This window comes from Podarcis bocagei, assembly GCF_964188305.1.
Source record: "Podarcis bocagei genome assembly, chromosome: 2".
NCBI lineage: Eukaryota > Metazoa > Chordata > Lepidosauria > Squamata > Lacertidae > Podarcis > Podarcis bocagei.
This window is the reverse complement of record NC_138126.1, coordinates 101,353,359-101,373,820: the sequence shown is the minus strand read 5'-3', so window position 1 is coordinate 101,373,820 and position 20,462 is coordinate 101,353,359. Positions and strand designations below refer to the sequence as shown.

Here is a 20,462-nt window from a genome sequence, read left to right as displayed (position 1 = left end):
GATGAGTGATTACAACTTAAAAACAAAAATAAAATACAACATTAAAATAATGGAACATTAAAATATTAAAATGGAGCCTCATTGCAGGAGAAGGAAAAGAAAAAAGAAAAAGGGGGCGGAGGGAATCAAATTGGCTCCAATCCAAAGGCCAGGCGGAACAACTCTGTCTTACAGGCCCTGCGGAAAGAGATCAGATCCTGCAGGGCCCTGGTCTCATGAGACAGAGCGTTCCACCAAGTTGGGGCCAGTGCTGAAAAGGCCCTGGCTCTGGTTGAAGCCAATCTAACTTCCTTAGGGCCTGGGACCACTAGGGTGTTGTTATTTATGGACCTTGAGGCTCTCCGTGGGGCATACCAGGCGAGGCGGTCCCGTAGGTACGAGGGTCCTAGGCCGTGAAGGGCTTTAAAGGTCAAAAGCAGCACCTTAAATCTGACCCTGTACTCCACCGGGAGCCAGTGCAGCTTGAAAAGCACTGGATGAATATGCTCCCATGGCAGAGACCCTGTGAGGAGCCTCGCTGCAGCATTCTGTACCCGCTGGAGTTTCTGGAACAGCTTCAAGGGCAGCCCCGCGTAGAGCGAGTTACAGTAGTCAAGCCTGGAGATGACTGTTGCATGGATCACTGTGGCCAGGTCGGGGCGGGAAAGGTAAGGGACCAACTGCTTGGTGCGGCGAAGGTGGAAAAATGTCGCCTTGGCTGTTGCTGTGACTTGCGCCTCCATGGAAAGGGAGGCGTCAAGGATTACACCCAAACTCTTAACGGAAGGCAATGGCACTAATTGGGCCCCCGCAAGAGAAGGGAGTTGGTCCCTCATCCCCATGCTATCCCGACCTAGCCATAGGACCTCTGATCTCTCTGATACTGTACTTGGATTTTGGAAGGAAAAAACTAAATCTGAAGACGAGGTAAACTTTACTGACCATCGCAAAGATAACAGATTGCCCCATTTTAGAAATTGGAACAAAGCCTGCATGTGAACAGAGTGTGCAAAAATGTGAGGGTCACAAAGCAGACAAATGGTATTAAGACAAGTGATGGTAGTCTGGATTGTGATACTTTTCAATACATGTTTTTCATGATTCCCCCCCCCCCAAAAAAAACCCCCTTTTAGATGGAAGGACTAATGGACAAATGGAAGGATTAGCTTGATCTTTCCGTAAGCTTGTAAATATTTGTATGGTTTCACTGGAGGTTTTTCTTTGAAAAACTTTGCAAAGTTTTTTTAAAAAAAATAGTTGGAGAAAGTGAAGAAGTAAAGTAATTTAAATGAAAAGTGCTGTGTCATCTCTTAAAGTAAACAATTAAACTGTGGAGCTGTGAAATCTGTGGAAGAACACCTCTGAGCTGTATCTGCAGTTTTGTTTTTTAACTTCTCTGATTACAGTATATCCTTTACCGCTCATCAGTCTTGGTGAATCAACATTTTGAATTAAATGTCAAATGAATCAAACTTCCCTCTTTAACTTCCAATCATTCCTTTGGTATTGTGGTATGGCATTTGTTGCACCATAGGGAAGGCTGAATTGAGCTTTCTGTTTAAGGCTGAAGCTTCTTGAAGACTGTACAGTCTCTCCCTGCACCTCCCCATGATTTTAGAATAGTTTGGAAATTGCACAGGGGGTACCTGTGTGAGGAGTTTTCAAAATATGAGCACACATATTGCATAGTTTCAGTTTATATGCTTGTCACAACTTCTTTTCTACACCACAAGGGGGAAATGTGGCAAGGCTGTTACCAGCAGACTTTTTTCTAAACCAAGTAAAAATTACAAAATGCATTATTTCAGACATTAATCTTAAATTGTTATAAATGTATAGTGCTGGTGCAAACATTTGAACATAACCAAAAATGTTCAGCCACTTTCAAATATGTTTGAGATTTGTTTGGTTAAAATGATATTCTTGCAGAGTTTCTCAGATCTGCCTCCTTTGCAATCTTGTTTTGGGAGTGTGTAGTAGTGCTTTGTTTTAGACAAACATACACAGAGGTAGAGAGCAGGAAGGAGAATGTATGGAGCTTAAGCAGATAAGATAGTTACTAGATTGTGTGGAGTGGCAGCCCTTGGCTGTATAGATCTGTGACTATACTGGCTTGCTAAGCTTCCCCTCTTCCTAGGAAGCGTTTGGAAGAATCTCCCTTGATGACACAAGCACAGCGAGAAACTCAGCTGAAGAACAAGCTTGAGCGCTATCCAAAGGTAATGTTTTGTTTTGGATCTTTCACAAAGTGAGGAACAGAAAGGTAGTTAGTGGATGGTAAATTCTCAGGTACTGACTTCAGGTGACTGGCATCATCTTCTGTTACATTCTGGGACAACCAAATGAATGGCAGACAGGGCTAGCTGGTTATAGCGGTGCGCTTAGCAGGATTCTTATACCTGAAGGTTTGATGGGAATCCTGCCTGTTCTGCTCCCCTGGTTCTTTGCCCCATTTCTTTCCTTTAATTTGAGATCAGTAGCTCTCTTGGAACAGTGGTAGAGCCCAGAATGAAGCTATAATAGTACTTAGCATTTATATCCTGCGTTAAGTGTGCCGAAAGTTTGCTAAGGTGTCATAATTAGTATTTCCATGTTGCAGGAGGTTGCCGGGGGGGTGGGGGCTGAGTCTGAAAGAGAACGTCTTGCCCTAAGGTCACCAAGTGAGTTAATATCAGAGGTAAGATCTGAACTGGGAGCATCCTGATTCGTGACTCAGTCTTAGCTAGCATGCTACCCAGCTATCCATTGTTGTTCCTGACAACTTCTTGTTGGTGTGGGTTTCTAAAACAGCCCTTTCAAGTATCTTGAAAGCCCCATATATAGTGTCAACCAGTCACAGTTGCTCATTCATGAAAAGGCATCAGTTTCTCAGAATGAGCTAGTCTTGCCCAAAGGCAGAGGTGGTTTGACCATGGTTTAGGTTGACTTGAGTAGGCTCCTGCTCTTTGTTTTCAACTAGGTGGTACTGAGAGTTTACTTCCCAGATCGTCACATTCTGCAGGGCTTCTTCCATCCCAGTGAAACAGGTAAGAGTGTATCTCCTTCCCAGCTTCTGCCTCACCCCCGAGTAAGGTGCAGTGAAATAGAGAAAAGTTCCTTGCTCCCAGGCTAAGGTTTGTGACTTGAGATAGTTACACTGCAATGTCTCTAGTTGTTTTGTTTGGGCGGTGCTTTAAAAGCTTGAAACTCAAGCACTGTGATCTGAATGAAGGAGGGCTGAGATTTGTGCTCTAAAGAGGACAAATCTTCCAGGCCACTTACCGCTGCATTAGTCATGCCCAGATGAGGCCATTGAACAACAGGGTGTTGGTCTAGTGTAGTTTCAACCAGAGCCCAAAAAAGGAGCTGGAAACACTGAAGAGAAGTTGAATCAACCACTCTTCTTAAATGTGCCAGGGGCCAAAAGCAAAACCAGGCTTCCTGCACCTCTAAATAGCAAAAGGCTAGAACTTCCTGCGGCATGGCAGGGCACACACCCAACTATGCTTTCTGCCTTGCATCTGTCCCCATCTACGGAACTAGATGTCCGTTCCTCCTCATGATTTTCTGCTCCTCCTTTGGCCTTAGGCTTGTGAGAGGGAACTCTAAAGTGACAGTTCTTTTGCACAGGCCTGACTAAAGTAAGATCCAGAATCTTCTGCCTTGCTGGCGTGAGATGTGTGCGTCAGCCCCTGTATTCCTAGGATCCTGAGTCGGGGCAGGCAGAACATACCAGATAGGAGGTGTTACACAGTGCTGTACAGATAGCTGGCTGGTTTATCTGCTGTAAACACTTAAACACTACCATTGTTGCCTATACCTTTTGAGGGAAGTGATTTGAATATTGAAGGAGGGGCGGAGAAGGCAGATAGGACCGTGGGTAACTACTGTTTGTGTTGCGCGTTCTTTTGTGTTAGATGGCAATGGTGGTTGCTCGTGAGTAATCAGTCTGGACTCCGACCTGTCTTTTACAGGTTTTATTTTGGTGCAAAGCTATTTACAGTGCAGAACCACAAGTTCATGTCTGCCTCAATCGCCAGCAGAATCTGGGAGTGGTTGTTTCCGGGTCCTCCCCCAACATAATAGCATAGTCACCCCCAGCCTTTTCCTTCCTTCTTTGCGTTTTACACCTCTGCACAGGGTGGGCGATGGAAGAAGCATGCTTCCCTCTTGGCTGGCTTGACCAGGAGCGGTGCTGAGGCTCCCAGCAGCATCCTCTGGTCCCTTCCCCTCTTTCCCACTGGAGGTGTGGCTTTCCCCACCACAGGAAGAGGAACTGCTTCGCAAGATTTCCGGAGGTTCCCTGTAACCCAACTGCCCCTCTGCTTCCCTTCCCTGTTCCAATGGCAGTCCCCTGACATTTTGCTTTGTGTTGAATCTGGGTTTTTGCTCCATTTAGAAGCAGCCATGTTCCTTGCTACGCCATCTATCTTTCAGTCTAGCAAAGCCTGGAAAAATCATTTGTGAGGGTCTCCAATAGCAAAACTGAACACCACTTCAGTTATTCCTTTCAGGGAAGCAAACCCTTTTGAATTGCTCACTAGGGGCAGAGCGGGTTTGTGCTGGCAGTTACTATAAGATGGAAGATTTGTAAGGAAAGTTTCTTCATTTATTCCTGGGCAGAAGAATTGGAACATACTGTTGAGACTTTGCATTGGGGAAACCAAGCCAGATCTTGATTAGGATGATAATTTTTCCCCATCATTGAAGGATGCTGAAGTCTCAGTGTTGGGGTGTTCATAGTGTGGGGAGGAGACTTCCAGCTATAGAGACAGAATGTGCAGTGATGAAGCTTAAAAGCATAGACAGATGTTACAATTCCTTTTGGTGAACCTAAAATAGGTGCTGACCAATCAAGACATCTCCTCTTGCTTTGCCCTCTCCATGTGTCTTTAAAGCAGTGACTACATTGGTTTTCTTTTCTAAGCACTGCAGCAAAGGAGATGTGGTCAGTGCTGTAAAAAGAATGCTGCTCACAATATATCTTTTGATCCACACACCCATTTTCATGCTTTATTTGACAGTTGGTGCTCTGAGGAACTTTGTGAAAAGCCAGCTTGCAGATCCAGAGATGTCGTTCTATCTATGTAAGTTCAGATTTATGTTTTATAACTTTTTAATGTCAGTTCTCCAGGCCTACTGTCACCATCTAGGTCTTTTAATTTTAATTGCCACAGCTAGTGAGCTATGACTGCACCTCTGTCTCTTTCCTCCTCCCTATTCCCTCTCATTCCCCAACCCTTTGCTAAATGAGCGTTATATATTTTTCTTGTTCTCTTTTCCTAATGAGAACTTTGTGTTTTACTTTAGTTACTACACCTCCCAGATGCGTCTTGATTGATGACAGTTTGACCCTCTTTCAGGTAATGGCTGTATGCCTCTTCCTGTTTAGTTTGCTTTTCTTATCACAAAAATGCCCTCTACTCTGGTTTTGCTTTTAAGAGCCTGAATAATTGCCTCCTGTGGGTCTCTATTAAGCCAAAGGTAGGTGAAAATCTGCAGTTGGAGTCTAAAGTGCTTCCCTTTGCTTGTGCACCTGGCATGTTACAAGGGCTTCCCATTGTTGAGCATAAGTGCTTATGGCAAGGCCATTTTTGCCGTGAGTGAAGCCAATAAGCCCCACTGGGTGGAATTCAACTGAGTTGTTACATGTACAGAATAAGGTCAGCTTGCACAATGGGACTTCCCTCCCTTATATTCATATCCCCTAAATCTACTCTGAAGGGTTGGGGGAACCCACAGAACAGGTTTGGGGGGCATGGAAGGGAGGGGAAGTCTTGTTGCACCAGTGGACTTCATTCCCCACACATACCCTACTTAGCACTACATTGAATTCCGCCCACTGTGCTTACTGGGGCTTTCTCTGGAGTTAGTATGCATATAAGCGCAGCTTAAAATTAAATGATTTAGCATAGAAGCCAGCCAGCTGAAATAAAAGGAGAAGGGAGAAGGGGCTACACATGCCCACAGTGTTCACTAGTGTTCTTGTGGGAAGATTCCGAAAGGCCATTGCATCCAAAATTAAAACGTTTTCTCATTGCCTCGTAACACTGACCATACGGAGCACTTTGATTGCAGAAGCTGGGAGGTGATGCTGATGAATTGGGCTGTTTCCTTCCAGCTATACAAGTTTAAGGATTCATGAAAGGGGGTTTCCCCCTCCCTGACTGTTGTGTGTACCTCCTGATAGACGTGGGAATTGTTGTGGTATTGCGATCACCATGCTCCGAATTTTTGGGTAACTGGAAATGTTGCTTATATGAACTGAATTCCTGGAGGCTTTTCCAAATTGGACAACATTGTTGCTGTTTAGTCGTGTCTGACTCTTCGTGACCCCATGGACCAGAGCACGCCAGGCACTCATTGCTTCACTTTAAAAGGGTGCTTGAGTATTGTGATATGGATCCCCTTTTCAGAAGGTATGGATCGTTAGAAAGGGGAATGTGAGCTCCCCATAATGCCTGCATCCCAGGTGTGTGCATCTTAAGGAAAGGCTGTGACTCAATGGTAGGCATGTGGTTTGCATGCAAAAGGTTCTGGGTTCAATCCCCAGGCAGGGCTGGGAAAGACCGCCGTCAGCTATGCTGGAGAGCCCTGCCGGTCAGTGTAGACAATATTGAGCTAGGTGGGGCAGTGGTCTTGAAGGCAACTCCCTGTGTTCCCATGTCTCTGTGACCTGGATCTTGACTCTTGATACCAGTCACTTCTTTCTGTTCATGCAGTGCAAGAAGCTTGTGTTAATTATCAATGTTGAGGATCACTGGAGCGACCTTCCTCCACTTCCCCCTTCTAGGGGAGGTAATTTTGCAAGTTCTCTGAAGTTCCTCCCTCTTACGGGTCTGTGCAACCCTGTTCTGTTTTGCCCCTGCCCCCCTTTCTTTTGATCTCCTTGCCTCCGGGCCCCAGATGAGAGCGCGCACTTGCCAAGCGAACAGTCTGTCTCTGTTTTGGAAGGCCTGAAAATGTGTGCTCTTGATTTTTAGGAAGGCTTACTGTGACGGAGATGAAGAACTCCTTGCACAAAAGGCTTTTTGCCTGAACCTAGCTGCGGAGCTCTGGTTTGTTTTGCTAAATGCCGAGTGGAACTGAAAGGGCCTAGCCAACAAACCTCACCGACTGTAGCTTTCCTGCCCAAAGAAAAGCGAGGCAGGACCAAAACTGTCACTCGCAGGGTATGATATACCAAGGGTCATTTGGAGGTTGACAGGTCACACAGAGTGTAACAGGAATCGGTTTGCGTAGTGTATGTCAGAGCCTCTCAGGCGGCATATTGAATTAGGAAAGGATTAGAGCTCTTCTGAAGTTGTTTATAATGGAGCTTTCCAAATTCCATGACTTCCTGGCCAGGCCATGTGGACGAGACACCAGTGCAGCTGCTGTCAGAGCACTGAATGCGTAAAGAGCCAATACCGATGGCTACCTACGTTCAAGCTCAAGACCTGTCCCCTTTCTGACACACAGTGCCTCACAACTCCTTGCCAAGAAGCTTAAGTTACCCCCCAAAACATGTCTGTCTCTGTATGGTTTACTAATAGTGTTTTGTTTGTTGCCACAATGCTTACTTTGGCCTCGGCCTCCTTGACCCCTGGGAATGTGTCGGGCCTGCGCACTTTTACAGCATGGGTGTGCTTTTATTGTTCATGGCTGGTGACTCCATAGCCAAGACATGATGTAGCGGTTAGTTGTGTTTTCTGCCGTCTTGAGGCCCCTTCGGCATGCTTAATCAAAGTGTGCACAAAGTACATTTTAACTTTCATGAGATACTTCTGTAAATCCCTTTCCAATGCCAGTAGCACTATACTCTGCCTGCATTTAACAGATCGGGGAGGGAGGGTATCTGTGCAACTGTTGGCCTCCTTTTAAAGGCCAGATGTGGCTAGATGTGTTCTCCAGAAGGGGGGGGGAGCATTTAGCCTTTAGAGTTTGTTTGTTTTTTAAGTGTTAATGAAAAAAAATCATCAAATGGTGGGGCGTTGCTGTGGGGAAAGTAGTACTCTTGGGTTTCGCTTATTTTGTTTCATTTCTGCATAGTTTTCCACTCTGTAAAGAAACAAAAACAAAAACAAACTTGTGTGTTCCAGCCCTGGAATTTATAGAGCAGGTACATGCATAACCTCCATATTATTATTTTTTTTAAAAAAAGATGGAAAATATTTACAAAACTGGACTGAGGTGGAAGAGGTGTTTTGCCCGTGACTAGTTACGTCACCAAAATATCAAGCAGGTGCCTGTAACACTTGTGGAAGCATATTCCACACAGCAGTGATCACACCGTCTGGAGGAAGTAGTCATATTTTCTGAGGTACGCTTTATTTGTCCAAAGAAGCATGCAACTAGTTCCGCGAGCCCAACGAAGCTCCAGAGTTGTTTTTCTCAAACTGCAAGCATCCCCCTGTCCCACCACCACAGTTCCCTGGGTGCTATGTGCCAAGCTGCTTTCAAAACTGACAGGGATTTTAAATTCAGATGTTCGAAGGAAAAACCTTAAGAATTCAAAGAGGTTAGCAGAAACCTCTTGTCTGAGCTTGAAGCAGCTCTTTGGATTCTTGGCCAACAGAAGTTTGACCTTGGATTGGGGGCAGAGACATAATGTCTGTGCACAGCAAATGAGAAGCAAACACATATTTATCATACAGTGGTTCAGAATGACCCTGAGAGCCATTTAGCACCTGAGCCTGGCCTCTGCTCGGATGTGCTTGCAGCCCTTCAATGCTGGAACAGAAAGCTCTGTGCCTTTTCTTTCTGAGTCACAATGTCATCTTGGTGGGGAGCAGCCAGTTCAGTGCCTTTTCTTCTTCTCCCCCCCCCCCTTCAAAGCCACTGAAATATTTTAATTAATAGCAGAAGTGCCAGTGGAAAGGTCCCTTGTGCCTTTGAACTGGGCGACTTTCCCACTCATTGGGAAAGCAGCTCCTCCCATCTTCCCTTGTTTTGTGCCATCTTGCCCACAGCTGCCACCCAACACGATCTCCGATTCCCACACACTTGTTGTGGTCGGAAGATAGGAAAATAAGAGAAGTTTTCTGTGGAGTTCTGAGAAGTCTTAGGAGGGAAAGGTCACACTGGGAGTCTGATTAAACTAGTGATTAAAACCTGTATCTGGAAACGGAAGTTTCTCTATACGTTTTGGCCCTCTTTAGCCCAGCCTATAGGGCAAATCAGACCTGTAAAGCAATTGTAACTTGACCTATCCCATTTTAATCAATGTGGGGTATAAAACCTTTGTCCTCTTGAGAAAATAATCAAATTAAAAAGTAACACTGGGGGGGGGGGGGAGACACACACAGAGACATGGAGTTGCAGGGGAGTCACTCCTCATTGTAATGTTACTACTCATCTCTGGGTCTTACATACAATGCACTGGCTGCAATTGAGTTTTATGTGTGTCAGGCTCTTCTAGGTATCTTGAACGCGCAGGAGTACTCATCTCACCCAAACTCCCAAGTTGCCTTTGTCCTTGAACTTTGCTTTCCAACATAGATTTTTGCATCATCACCACCGCATATCTGAATACTTTTTGGCTTTTAAATTCCTCTTTACCTAGGATGCTTTTCTTCACCGCTCTTTTTTGTGCATTTTCTGAATATATTAACCAACAGCTGCAAGAGAAGGTTTAGTACCTTCTCACTCCTTGATCCAGCTATGGCAGTTTTCTGGTCTATATACCCAATTTTGACTATGACTTTTTAGCATTCTAATATGCAGTTTTATTGTTACACATAAAGTAGGGTTTTTGTGTTTTGGGTAAGCAGGCAGGAGGTTTGAATGATACTACAAGCATGATCCCAGACAAATAGATATAGGATTAGAGTCTTAGGCTGCAATCCTAACCCCATTTACCTGAGAGTAATCTTCACTGAATTCAATGGGACTTACTTCTTAGGTTAGTATTACTACCTTAAACTCCCTAGCGAAGTGGTTTCCTTGATATTGCCACCTATAAGATCTCTGAGCAAATATTCCTGTTTTCATAAAGAGAGTTAGCAAAAGGTTAATGGAGAGAAGTTCAGACAATAATTGCTGCAGCGACCATATAAGGACATCTGAAAATAATTCAACACAGATAGAATATCACAAACATTATTACTGTCGAAAATGGTCTTGTTCATAGTGATCTTCCTTTGATGGTCCGTTTAAAATCTCTGCTATCCGAACACTTCATTCACAATCTGGAGTCGGTCTCCAGTTCCTGAGAGACTATAAAGCATCCACGACAAATGGCCATCCAACCTCTGCTTTAAAACTTCCAATGGCTGCGAATACATCACTTTCCAAGGGAGTCCATCCCACTGTCGTACAGCTTTTACCTTCAGAAAGTTAATCCTGATTATGATTAGTTTGCAGTTTTGTTTAGTCATTTAGTCGTGTCCGACTTTCGTTACCCAATGGACCAGAGCACGCCAGGCACTCCTGTCTTCTACTGCCTTCCGCAGTTTGGTCAAACTCATGCTGGTAGCTTCGAGAACACTATCCAACCATCTCGTCCTCTGTCGTCCCCTTCTCCTTGTGCCCTCCATCTTTCCCAACATCAGGGTCTTTTCCAGGGAGTCTTCTCTTCTCATGAGGTGGCCAAAGTATTGGAGCCTCAGCTTCACGATCTGTCCTTCCAGTGAGCACTCAGGGCTAATTTCCTTAAGAATGGATGTTTGATCTTCTTGCAGTCCATGGGACTCTCAAGAGTCTCCTCCAGCACCATAATTCAAAAGCATCAATTCATTGGCGATCAGCCTTCTTTATGGTCCAGCTCTCACTTCCATACATCACTACCGGGAAAACCATGGCTTTAACTATACGGACCTTTGTTGGCAAGGTGATGTCTCTGCTTTTTTGCAGTTTTACATACACACAAACACACACATACATTGTCTATCAGCTTTGTGACCCTTTTTTGAGTATTGCCCTCTTTCACAATAATGAGTTTTGGACTGAATGCATTTCGATGTTCTCTAGAGTAGCTGCACAGCTTTCCCAGGTTGCTCACCATTTATTTTCAGCTGCTTCACAGTTCAGAAGTGCTTCAGTGAAGCATTTTCATTCATCCATTCCAGAATGCCTTGCATCAGCTTCCTCCTCTACTGGTGGCCCCTGACACCTTTTCCAGCACCTGTTCTGTGAAGCCTCTTGCAGATGACAAGCTCAGTCTGTTTCAGCAGCCCCTGCAATCTAGCTGGCTCTCTACATTCCCATTGCCCTCAGATGACTAAGGCAACCACATTTAATTTTATCTGCTAGAGAACATCAATTGCTCTCTGAGAGATGCGAGTTGAGGGTTGGCAGCATAATGTGTGAGCACCTGTGGGCGTTCCCCCCTCGTGCCCATGCAGAGTCTGTTAGTTCCAAATCTTCAAACCTAGTTTCAGGTCAGCCCTCAAAAGTATTCAAGCTTTTCAGCTGCAAAAGAAGTTGGAGGTCAGGGAGCTGGCCAGGATGTTTTGATAAACCTTCCTTTCTATGTTTTTTTTAAAGTATTTTGGAAATCTTCATTTCCAAAACAACAGGAATGCTTCTGTTCAAAACTTCGCTTTTCTTGGAAATTTCTGTACCAAATGTGACTGTTAGAAAAAGCTGGGAGAATGTGAAAGCAGCCCAGGCTTAGACAGCTTGAACATAAATGATGGCGGCCACTCTTCAGAATTAAGTGATTTTAATAGATAGCTTTTGAGGTTCCGGATTTTTTCTTCCCAAACCTCCAAATTTTTAAGGAGAGTGGTGAATAGCAGTGAATTTAATCATGTATCCAGTGCTCTAGTATCACTGGTGTTTGCACAGAAAGCTCTGTAGTTTTCAGCACTATTCAGTTTTGTCACTTCTCCTGGTTGCTAGGTAGGTAAGTCCTAGTATATAGAATTAAAGGTAAAGGTAAAGGGACCCCTGACCATTAAGTCTAGTCGTGACCGACTCTGGGATTGCGGCGATCATCTCGCTTTATTGGCCGAGGGAGCCGGCGTACAGCTTCCGGGTCATGTGGCCAGCATGACTAAGCTGCTTCTGGCGAACCAGAGCAGCACACAGAAACGCCGTTTACCTTCCTGCCAGAGCGGTACCTATTAATCTACTTGCACTTTGATGTGCTTTCGAACAGCTAGGTTGGCAGGAGCAGGGACCGAGCAAAGGGCGCTCACCCCGTCACGGGGATTCGAATCGCCAACCTTCTGATTGGCAAGTCCTAGGCTCTGTGGTTTAACCCACAGCACCACCCACCTCCCAGTATATAGAATTATCGGAGGTTTAATATGATTTACAGGGAAGTGATAGTAGGTATGAGTTGGGCAGGTTCATGGGTAGTAGTAACCTGTGTAAATGAGACCTGGATAAAGACCACCTTACATCCAAATCTGAGTGCGGTGGGAGTATATCAGCAGGGTGTTTAATTAGATTAATGAATCTGTTTCAACAACAAATGGCTGGGCCTGTGTCCCTGAGTGCTGCAGAGCCCAAACAGTGTGAAGTTAGTGGCCACACAGTCCTTGAGCAGAGTTAATGGCAGGTTTTCTAGCTCATGTTTCATTCAAGTACAAGGGTGGGCGGTTGGTCTTTTCTGGTCCCAGTAGGTTCTCCTACTGTGTGCGATCAACATACAGAAAGGAGCGGAATGACCAACAAGACATATCCTAGCCTGCCGATGCAAAGTAGAGCAATCTGCTCATGGATGTACTTGTAAAGGACTCCTGCCTACAAGCAGATCCACTCCTAAGCACCCTAGTCTTCCCTTTTCAAGTAGTTGTCTGGAATGTTTACCCTCCAGTAGAGTTACTCATGAATAAGAACCCTGCATAGTTGTGAGTAAACACAACCTATGAAAACACTGACAAACCTGTGTGTGGACACAGCCAAAGTACTGAAAATTGCAGTGCTTTAACTGCAAATGCCCATGTTGTCTAGAGTATTAGGACTGCACCCAAATTCTCCTTAAAAGGTGAGTAAGCCCCACTCAGGATGACTGCACCGGCTGATCCTAGGGTGTTCCCTAGGAAAACATCCGATGCACATACAGTGCAGCCTAGCATTTTGCAGTACAGCTTAGAAATGAACGTGTGCACTGTTCAGGTGCATCAAAACAGGAGCAGGCAAGCAACTTACTCCTTATTCTCTTCCTTTTTTTGAGGTGGGGGAGATTGAAATCACATTGCTATAACTTCCTAGGTTGCCTCTCCCTTTTCCTAGTTTAGATTGGCTGATTCTAGATGACATTTTGCTCCCTATCACCAGTATAAACATGCATTCATCCATTCGTTCTTTTCCCCTTTTTGCCTTGAGTCAGTGTATGCTCCATGCTGTAATGGCTTCTGCTTGGATAGCCTTTCTCTGCCACCGGAGATCTGAAAGCTTGGCAGAGGCTGAAGGGGGCTTTCTTTTCTGGAGAGAAATGGGTGCGGAAGCTGCTCCAGCTTTCATGTCCCTGGCAACTCTGTTATTGTTGGATGCCCTTTTTATAGGCTGCTGGTCCTAATCGGGCTGTTTTGCCTAAGCCCCTGTGTTCCTGGGAAGGAGGGGTGTGTGTGTGTGTGTGTGTGTGTGTGTGTGTGTGTGTGTGTGTTATTGGACCTGTCTCGGCACTAGCGTGAGGGGCAGTGCTGAGGTGGGGAACCATGCTGTTTGCCTTCTCCAGCATTATTTGCTGAGCGGCAAACTCATGGGCACAGGAGTGGATATGTATTGTGCAGACTCCTGCTTTTGAGTCTGCATGTGACTAATGTGGGAACTGGAACAGAGACTTCTCTTATTTTTGTAAAAAAACAAAAAACTATGTTGGTTTTGTGTACACATGGAGATGGAAGCGAAACGCAAAGAAACACCAACCTTGTTCAGTGGGATGCTCTTAATAGTTTCCGTATTTAATATAGACGAAACCACTCTATAATACTTGAAATAGTCTTCTAAGAGACTTGTAAATTAATTTAACATGGATTAACTGACAAAAAGAAGCTAATTAGACTCATGGAAACGCCAGACAAAGGCCTGCTGGAACAAGTGGGTTATAGCTAGTATGATGAATCTTCAGAAAAAGTCTGTCCTGGGCTTGAATCATCAGATCTCTGTGCTCTTGAGATCTCTGCAGTTTCATGCTGTGTTGTCAGGACATGAGAAGAGGCTAGACCAGGAGTGGAGAACTTCTGGCCCTTGCAACTCCCATCAGCACAAGCCAGCATAGTCAAAGATTATGGGAGTTGTAATTCAATAACAAGGGGCTGCAGGTGCCAACATCCTTGGACTAGACTCTAGAGCATCCAGCCTTAACTTACAGTGGAGAGAAGAAGGACTGTCCCAGTCGATATTACAGTGCAGAAACCCAGGCCAGGCATCGGGCTCGGGAGACCCGTACATACACGGTCACTGTCGTTTCAACAACAGAATATATTGTTTGGAGGCTGGTCCTGAGAATCCTAGCTTTTGCTGCAGACCCTCATGGTTGTAGTGGAGAAAAACTAAACTACAGAAAAGCAGGGAAGGTCTGGAAAGGATTCCAGTGGCTGATGTGGCAGGTATGAGAGTGAAACATCCTCATTTTCCCCAAGTTGGAGAAGGCTGCTTTAAATGCCATTTAATAGTGTGTGGTTCAATGTAGCCTAGATTTGCCACTGTTCCATGAACTCGTTTCTACCTCATGCGGCCGCACTAAAGTCTTGCCAGCAAAAGTAACAACCTTGCAAAAGGGTGCTGACAAGCTTTGGTTGCATTTGTCTGAGCAAAGGAGGTTCGTCTTGATTCCGGGGATGACTTCTGAAAGTTATTGCATGATATTTCTTTTATGCTGAGGACAGAGAGATCAGAAAGTGAGTGGTCCAGCCAGCAGATCTACATCATTCTTTCAGACTCTTTGAAACTGATAAGGCCTGTGGTTCCAGCTATGAACCACTCCATAGCTATTTGTGACCTCCTGAGAGAACTCAAAATGCTTAATGTTAACAGCACCTTCTTACTATTTTTGTGTGAGAACATCCAAAGGGAGCAATCCCAATTGCATCCAAAGTGACAAGTAGGGGAATAACTACACCGGCACATTTTCATAGCATCTCCTCTCTCTGAATTCGGTCCAGTTGGCACCAGTTTTGGTGCATAGCCCACTCACCTTGTATGAATTCCGAGGAGAAGAAAAGTCTTACGTTCTCTTTCTGCCAAACTCAGCAAGGAAGTTGCTGGGGAGGCGGGGGATGAAACAAGTCAAGTGGGAAGGACAGTGTGCAAGGGAGTGGGTAGCAGAGATGGGATGTAGAGAAACCTGCAGTGCTACAGAAACGAGGGTGCTATGGAGTGCAAAGGCAGGGAAAGGAACACAGAATACTGCCTTATACAGAGTCAGACTATTGCAGTAGGTCTCTGAGATTTCAGACAGTCTTTCTCAGCCCTACCTGGAGATACCAGGGATTGAAACTGGAACTTTTCACATGGAAAGTATGTGCTGTTCTCTTTCCCATACTGGTTAGCAGTGGCTGCACATAGACCTAAAGCGGGAGAGAAAGCGAGCTGTAAGATGGAGAGGGATGCAAGGAGATTTCTGGAGGGGGAAAACAGAAAAAGGAAATAGCAGATAAGAGTACGGACCAGTGGCACTTCAGACAGAGAAAAGGAGGCCTAACAGGGATGCAGAGAGCCAGGAACATGCTGTGGGCCATGCAGAGAAAAGAGGCATTAACAAGACATTGTTTTTAAAAAGAGAACACTGAGCAATAAAATAAAATTAATTGGAATAAAATGTTGTTCCTTTGCAAGCCTAACAGAGTAGCCTTGCTAAGTTAATACAACTATAAAAGTGTCTCTTAGTATTTGAGTTGTGCACCCTTGAAACGGACCGATCAATAATACATGCTTTCAGCTTTGCAATCAGCAGTCATTGAGTAAGAACAGTCACTTACTTTTTTTCTAACCGAGATTTTGCTACCTTTCCAATTATCCTGATGTGTTCTGTCCTCAAAGCTTGTGTATCAAGTTGCTATAATAAGTCTTAACATTTTGTCTGCTTTTTTCTGTTCAGACCTTTGGGACCAATACAGCCATTGCTATCTAACAAGCTTTCTTGTCTGAAGATGCAACAAGCTATTCCAGGAATCCCATTATTTGAAACACAGGCAGTGATAAGGGTCACCGGACCCTGAGTCCTTTCTGATTTCTGATACCGTTTGTTTCTAGAAAGTCTTGGGGTGTTGAGTTCCTCCTCTACCCCCACCCCAGGAAGGCTTGGCTCACTGTGATGGGCTGAAAGAATATGGATACCTTAGATGGTTACCCTAGCAGGGGCCTCTGTGAACAAGTGCTGGAATTACAAGGCTATGACTGATGCTTATTTTCCTTACAAGGTTGAAAAGGCATCTAGAGATACTATTGTTAAACCCGATAGCCACCAGAAAGGGGAAGAGACTTCAACTGTGGGATCAAAGCCAGGAAAACAAATGTTGTCAACTTGTCTGCTTTAAGAGAAAAGGGGTTGCATCTGAAGAGAGCGTCCTGCAATGTGTGCCTATTTACTGGAGGGCGAATGTGCAGACTGGCAGCAACATGGAGTTTTTGGAACCCATAAAGACTTCAAGGCATTGCTTTGATATTTTGTTATTGCTGTTTGTGCTGGCTGTATTATCCCCATGTCCCATGAATTATTTTAAAGTGTTCTCGAGGGCAGAACTGATCAACTGCAGGCTTCTCTGCTGAGTACTCCAGCCAAGGGGTCCCTGAAGCTCCAGCTGTGTGTGTGCTTTTTCTTTGCTAGTTGGACTTTCCCCCTCCCCACTCTACCCCAAGGAACACACACTGGCATGACTCAGTCCTGGGGCTTAGGAAAGGCCAGTTCACAGATCTCTGCTTGTGCTGGGAAGCAGTGGAGAGAGGTAAGCATCCCGGAGTCTGGGAAAGGCAGCAGACAACTGTGGTCCCATCTTCAAAGGAGCTGAAGAGGCCCCACATGCTTCCATCTAAATATTTATTCCCCCCTCCAATGTATCTTAACATTTCTCCAAGTGTTGAATCAAGCTATTCTTGGCTTTGTCAACAAGAGGAAAAATACAAACGAGCTGAGGATCTTTTCTCATTGCTGTTCTACTTTCATATTCTTTGGTGCGGTTTTGGTTGCGCTCACATCTTTGAGTCAGTGAATCTGATGCTGGCAAAGCCTATGCAGGTTGAGAATCTTCCAGTAGACTTAGATACAGGTAGGTAGCCGTGTTGGTCTGCCGTAGTCGAAACAAAATAAAAAAAATCCTTCCAGTAGCACCTTAGGGACCAACTAAGTTTGTTATTGGTATGAGCTTTCGTGTGCATTCACACTTCTTCAGATACACACAGACTTGTTATACAGGGACAAACTTGGCAATTGAGTTTCCTGCCGCACAAGGTACCTTTTGAAGACTGAACCTTCATTTCTGTACTTCAGGTGGAATGGGACACCATGGTTTCCCATTGTGTCTGGACAAAGCCTGTGTAACCAATGAGAGAGCAAAAACAGCAAGTACAGTGAATATTGCACCTTTCCAGTTTGTATGTCAAGTTTTAGCCTGTTTACTGTCCCTCTGTGTTGCTCTTAGCAGAGAATATATGCCACTAAACATGTCAGTTTCTGGTATGATTGTCTGTCTTGGGTGGTCCCATGTGCCCAAACAGCACCAGATATGTTCAGTACTAATATTGTTAGTACTCTGTGGTCAGAACTTGCTGTACTTTGGCTTGGGAGTATCTTAAGTAGACTGTCTCCACTTACTTTAAAGGTAAAGGTACCCCTGCCCGTATGGGCCAGTCGTGTCCGACTCTAGGGTTGTGTCTCATCTCACTTAAGAGGCCGGCAGCCAGCGCTGTCTGGAGACACTTTCGGGTCACGTGGCCAGCATGATGAAGCTGCTCTGGCGAGCCAGCACCAGCACAGCACACGGAAACGCCGTTTACCTTCCCGCTATAAAGCGGTACCTATTTATCTACTTGCACTTAGGGGTGCTTTCGAACTGCTAGGTGGGCAGGAGCTGGGACTGAAAGACGGGAGCTCACCCCGCCGCGGGGATTCGAACTGCCGACCATATGATCAGCAAGTCCTAGGCACTGAGGTTTTACCCACAGCGCCACCTGCGTCCCTTCCACTTACTTTACCCTTGTGTAAAAATTCCCCTTTCAGACCATATCTCATAAAAAGTAAAAGACTTAAGCCTCTGTTTTCCGGCTGCCTCACGTTCACTCTCTGTTTGATCATGGTGTCTTCTGCTTTGGAAAGCTTTTTTCTTGGGTATTAAATGAGACAAGGCCATTTAGGCAACGTCCCTTTGACTGTGGTGGTTCTCATGTTTGTTTCCTTTCCGGAGATGCTCTTTGCTGCTTGTCAGGGAAGCTTTTGATCTGCTAGCTTCCCCATTGAATTTTCCAAGTGCTGATTTCTGTGTAGGAGTGTGTGTGTGTGTGTGTGTGTGTGTGTTAGGGGGATGGTGTTGTGAGGTATTTCATGCTGGTAGCTTGGATTTCTGCATTCATGTGCATGTCCCCTTTGAAGCCCTCATTTATTTATTAATCTTTAAACATCAAACTAACAGTGGACCTGTGGCACTCTAATCATTTCAGCTCATGTAACGGAAAGAATGCTTCCTCTTTTGGCAGCTGCAAGTCCCTGTCCCGTCTCCAACTCCCCACCCGCCCCCGCCCCTCCAAACAAAAAGGGGGGGGGGAAGAAAAGAAGAAGACAACAGCCTCTTCCTGATCTCAAGGTCTCTGAACAAACTTGGCAAACTAAGTAGCAGTGCGGTGAATTGCATCCTTTTGCAGCAGCCTTTTGTTGTAGGAGTGTGTGTGTGTGTCTCTCAGTTGTTAGGTAGGAGGATTTATAAAAGAAAGGCTGCTGAAATATTGGAGGGGGTGTGTGGGTGTGTGCAGCCTTTCCACTATAATGTATATACTGTAATGTAAAGATCCAGGGAGAAATATGTTGCTTCAAGTAATTGCCTCTGTTTAACACTCTGACAAAGATCATTGTGACCAATGTGCTTATAGGACTGTGTTCAAGGCTTCTCCAGCATGTCATGCGCTCCCTAGTTGCCTCCCACACTCCCAGCTGCACTTTTTCAATGGCTTCTCATTTGAATCTATGACATGCGACTTCAGATGCCTGTTTCGGTTGTTGCTCACCGGATACTCACCTCACTCCAGTTCATCTAGCATTAGACTCTATGTAGCAAAGTTTGGACCGCTCAGAACTCGCTAAAAGTGCCAAATGATTGGTCTTATTTTTATCCCCACTTAATATAGGCAGTAAGGCTCTTGAAATAGGGGCCTTTCTAAATTAGAACGGCGGGGGAGAATAATGTGGTGTGTACTCCAGGACTGGTGAGGAAACTTCCAGTGCCTTAAAACTTTGAACACTATTTTATTTCCCTTTAAAAAGAAGGCAGCTCTTAAACTTCTTATGTTGGAGGCCTCTTTCTTTTGTGACTGAGAAGTGAGAAGGCTCAGACTGCTGATACCATCAAACAAGAGAGTGTTTCTGAGCTGTGAGATTCTACTTTGCACATGCAGTCCTGATTGATTTATATTAACTCTAGAAATATTTTTCTGGTTTCTGGGGTAGCTAGTGTCTGGCTTGGGTTTTGCCAGTTTTTTTATCCACAAGTTTCTTTTTTTAGACTTGAGATGCCATAAAGAAACAAGACTCTCATCTTTTGATTTCATAGCTTATGAGTGTTTCTCTCTCTGGGGCGGGATTCAGCCTCACACTAAGGCAATTTGGCTTGCTAGATGAATCAGTCCCCCATTTCTTCCACCTGCATTTTGTTTGGGGGTTCTTTTGAGTAGTTATGCATAGAATTACACTGTCAACCACAGTTTCTCAAACTTTGATATCTGGCGAATAGTTCTCCTGCAGCCCCTTCACCCCACATTAAAATGGGAGGCATTGTACTTCAGCATTCTGCAGAACACTGTAGGAGCACCTTTCATTGCAAGATAGCCCAGAACAAGCATGGCGAAACTTGGCCCTCCAGCTGTTTTGGGACTACATTTCCCATCATCCCTGACCACTGGTCCTGTTAGTCTCCCAAAACAGCTGGAGGGCTAAGTTTCGCCATGCCTGGCCCAGACAATATTGCTTCCCATTATCCCTCCCCTTAGCCTTGTGTCAGTCAGGGCCTAGGATTCAGACCATGCTTTCTGGGCAGTGGTGAGCTATCTGGGATTGCCCTGCATCTGTCAGCTCAGAAAGCGGGGGGTGGGGGTGCTGCTTCTGCTTGGGCCTTCCCACTCCAAGAGGCATCAGAGTGTGGTGAATGTGTGTAACACAGTAGCTAACCTTTTCAAGGCATTCTTGAGCTCTCTTGCAGCACACTCTACTTTAACAGCAATTGGCGAAGACCTCTTGAGCTCTTCATAAGAGGAGAAAATGTGTATTGGCATGTTTAACTTTTTAAAAAGGTAAAGGACCCCTGGACGGTTAAGTCCAGTCAAAGGCAACTATGGGGTTGCAGCGCTCAACTTGCTTTCAGGCCAAGGGAGCCAGCGTTTGTCCACAGACAGCTTACCGGGTCATGTGGCCGGCATGACTAAACCGC

General features: G+C 45.1%; 1 protein-coding gene across 1 annotated transcript in view; it reads left to right on the top strand.

The window, feature by feature from the left end:
* ASPSCR1 (ASPSCR1 tether for SLC2A4, UBX domain containing) overlaps positions 1-20,462 on the top strand; it is a 67,445-nt gene that overhangs the window by 38,938 nt on the left and 8,045 nt on the right. The window contains exons 9-12 of the mRNA XM_081184595.1: positions 2,117-2,198; positions 2,939-3,005; positions 4,983-5,045; positions 5,269-5,321. Of these exons, the coding sequence (XP_081040721.1) occupies positions 2,117-2,198; positions 2,939-3,005; positions 4,983-5,045; positions 5,269-5,321 (265 nt within the window). The remainder of the gene's footprint in view (positions 1-2,116; positions 2,199-2,938; positions 3,006-4,982; positions 5,046-5,268; positions 5,322-20,462) is intronic.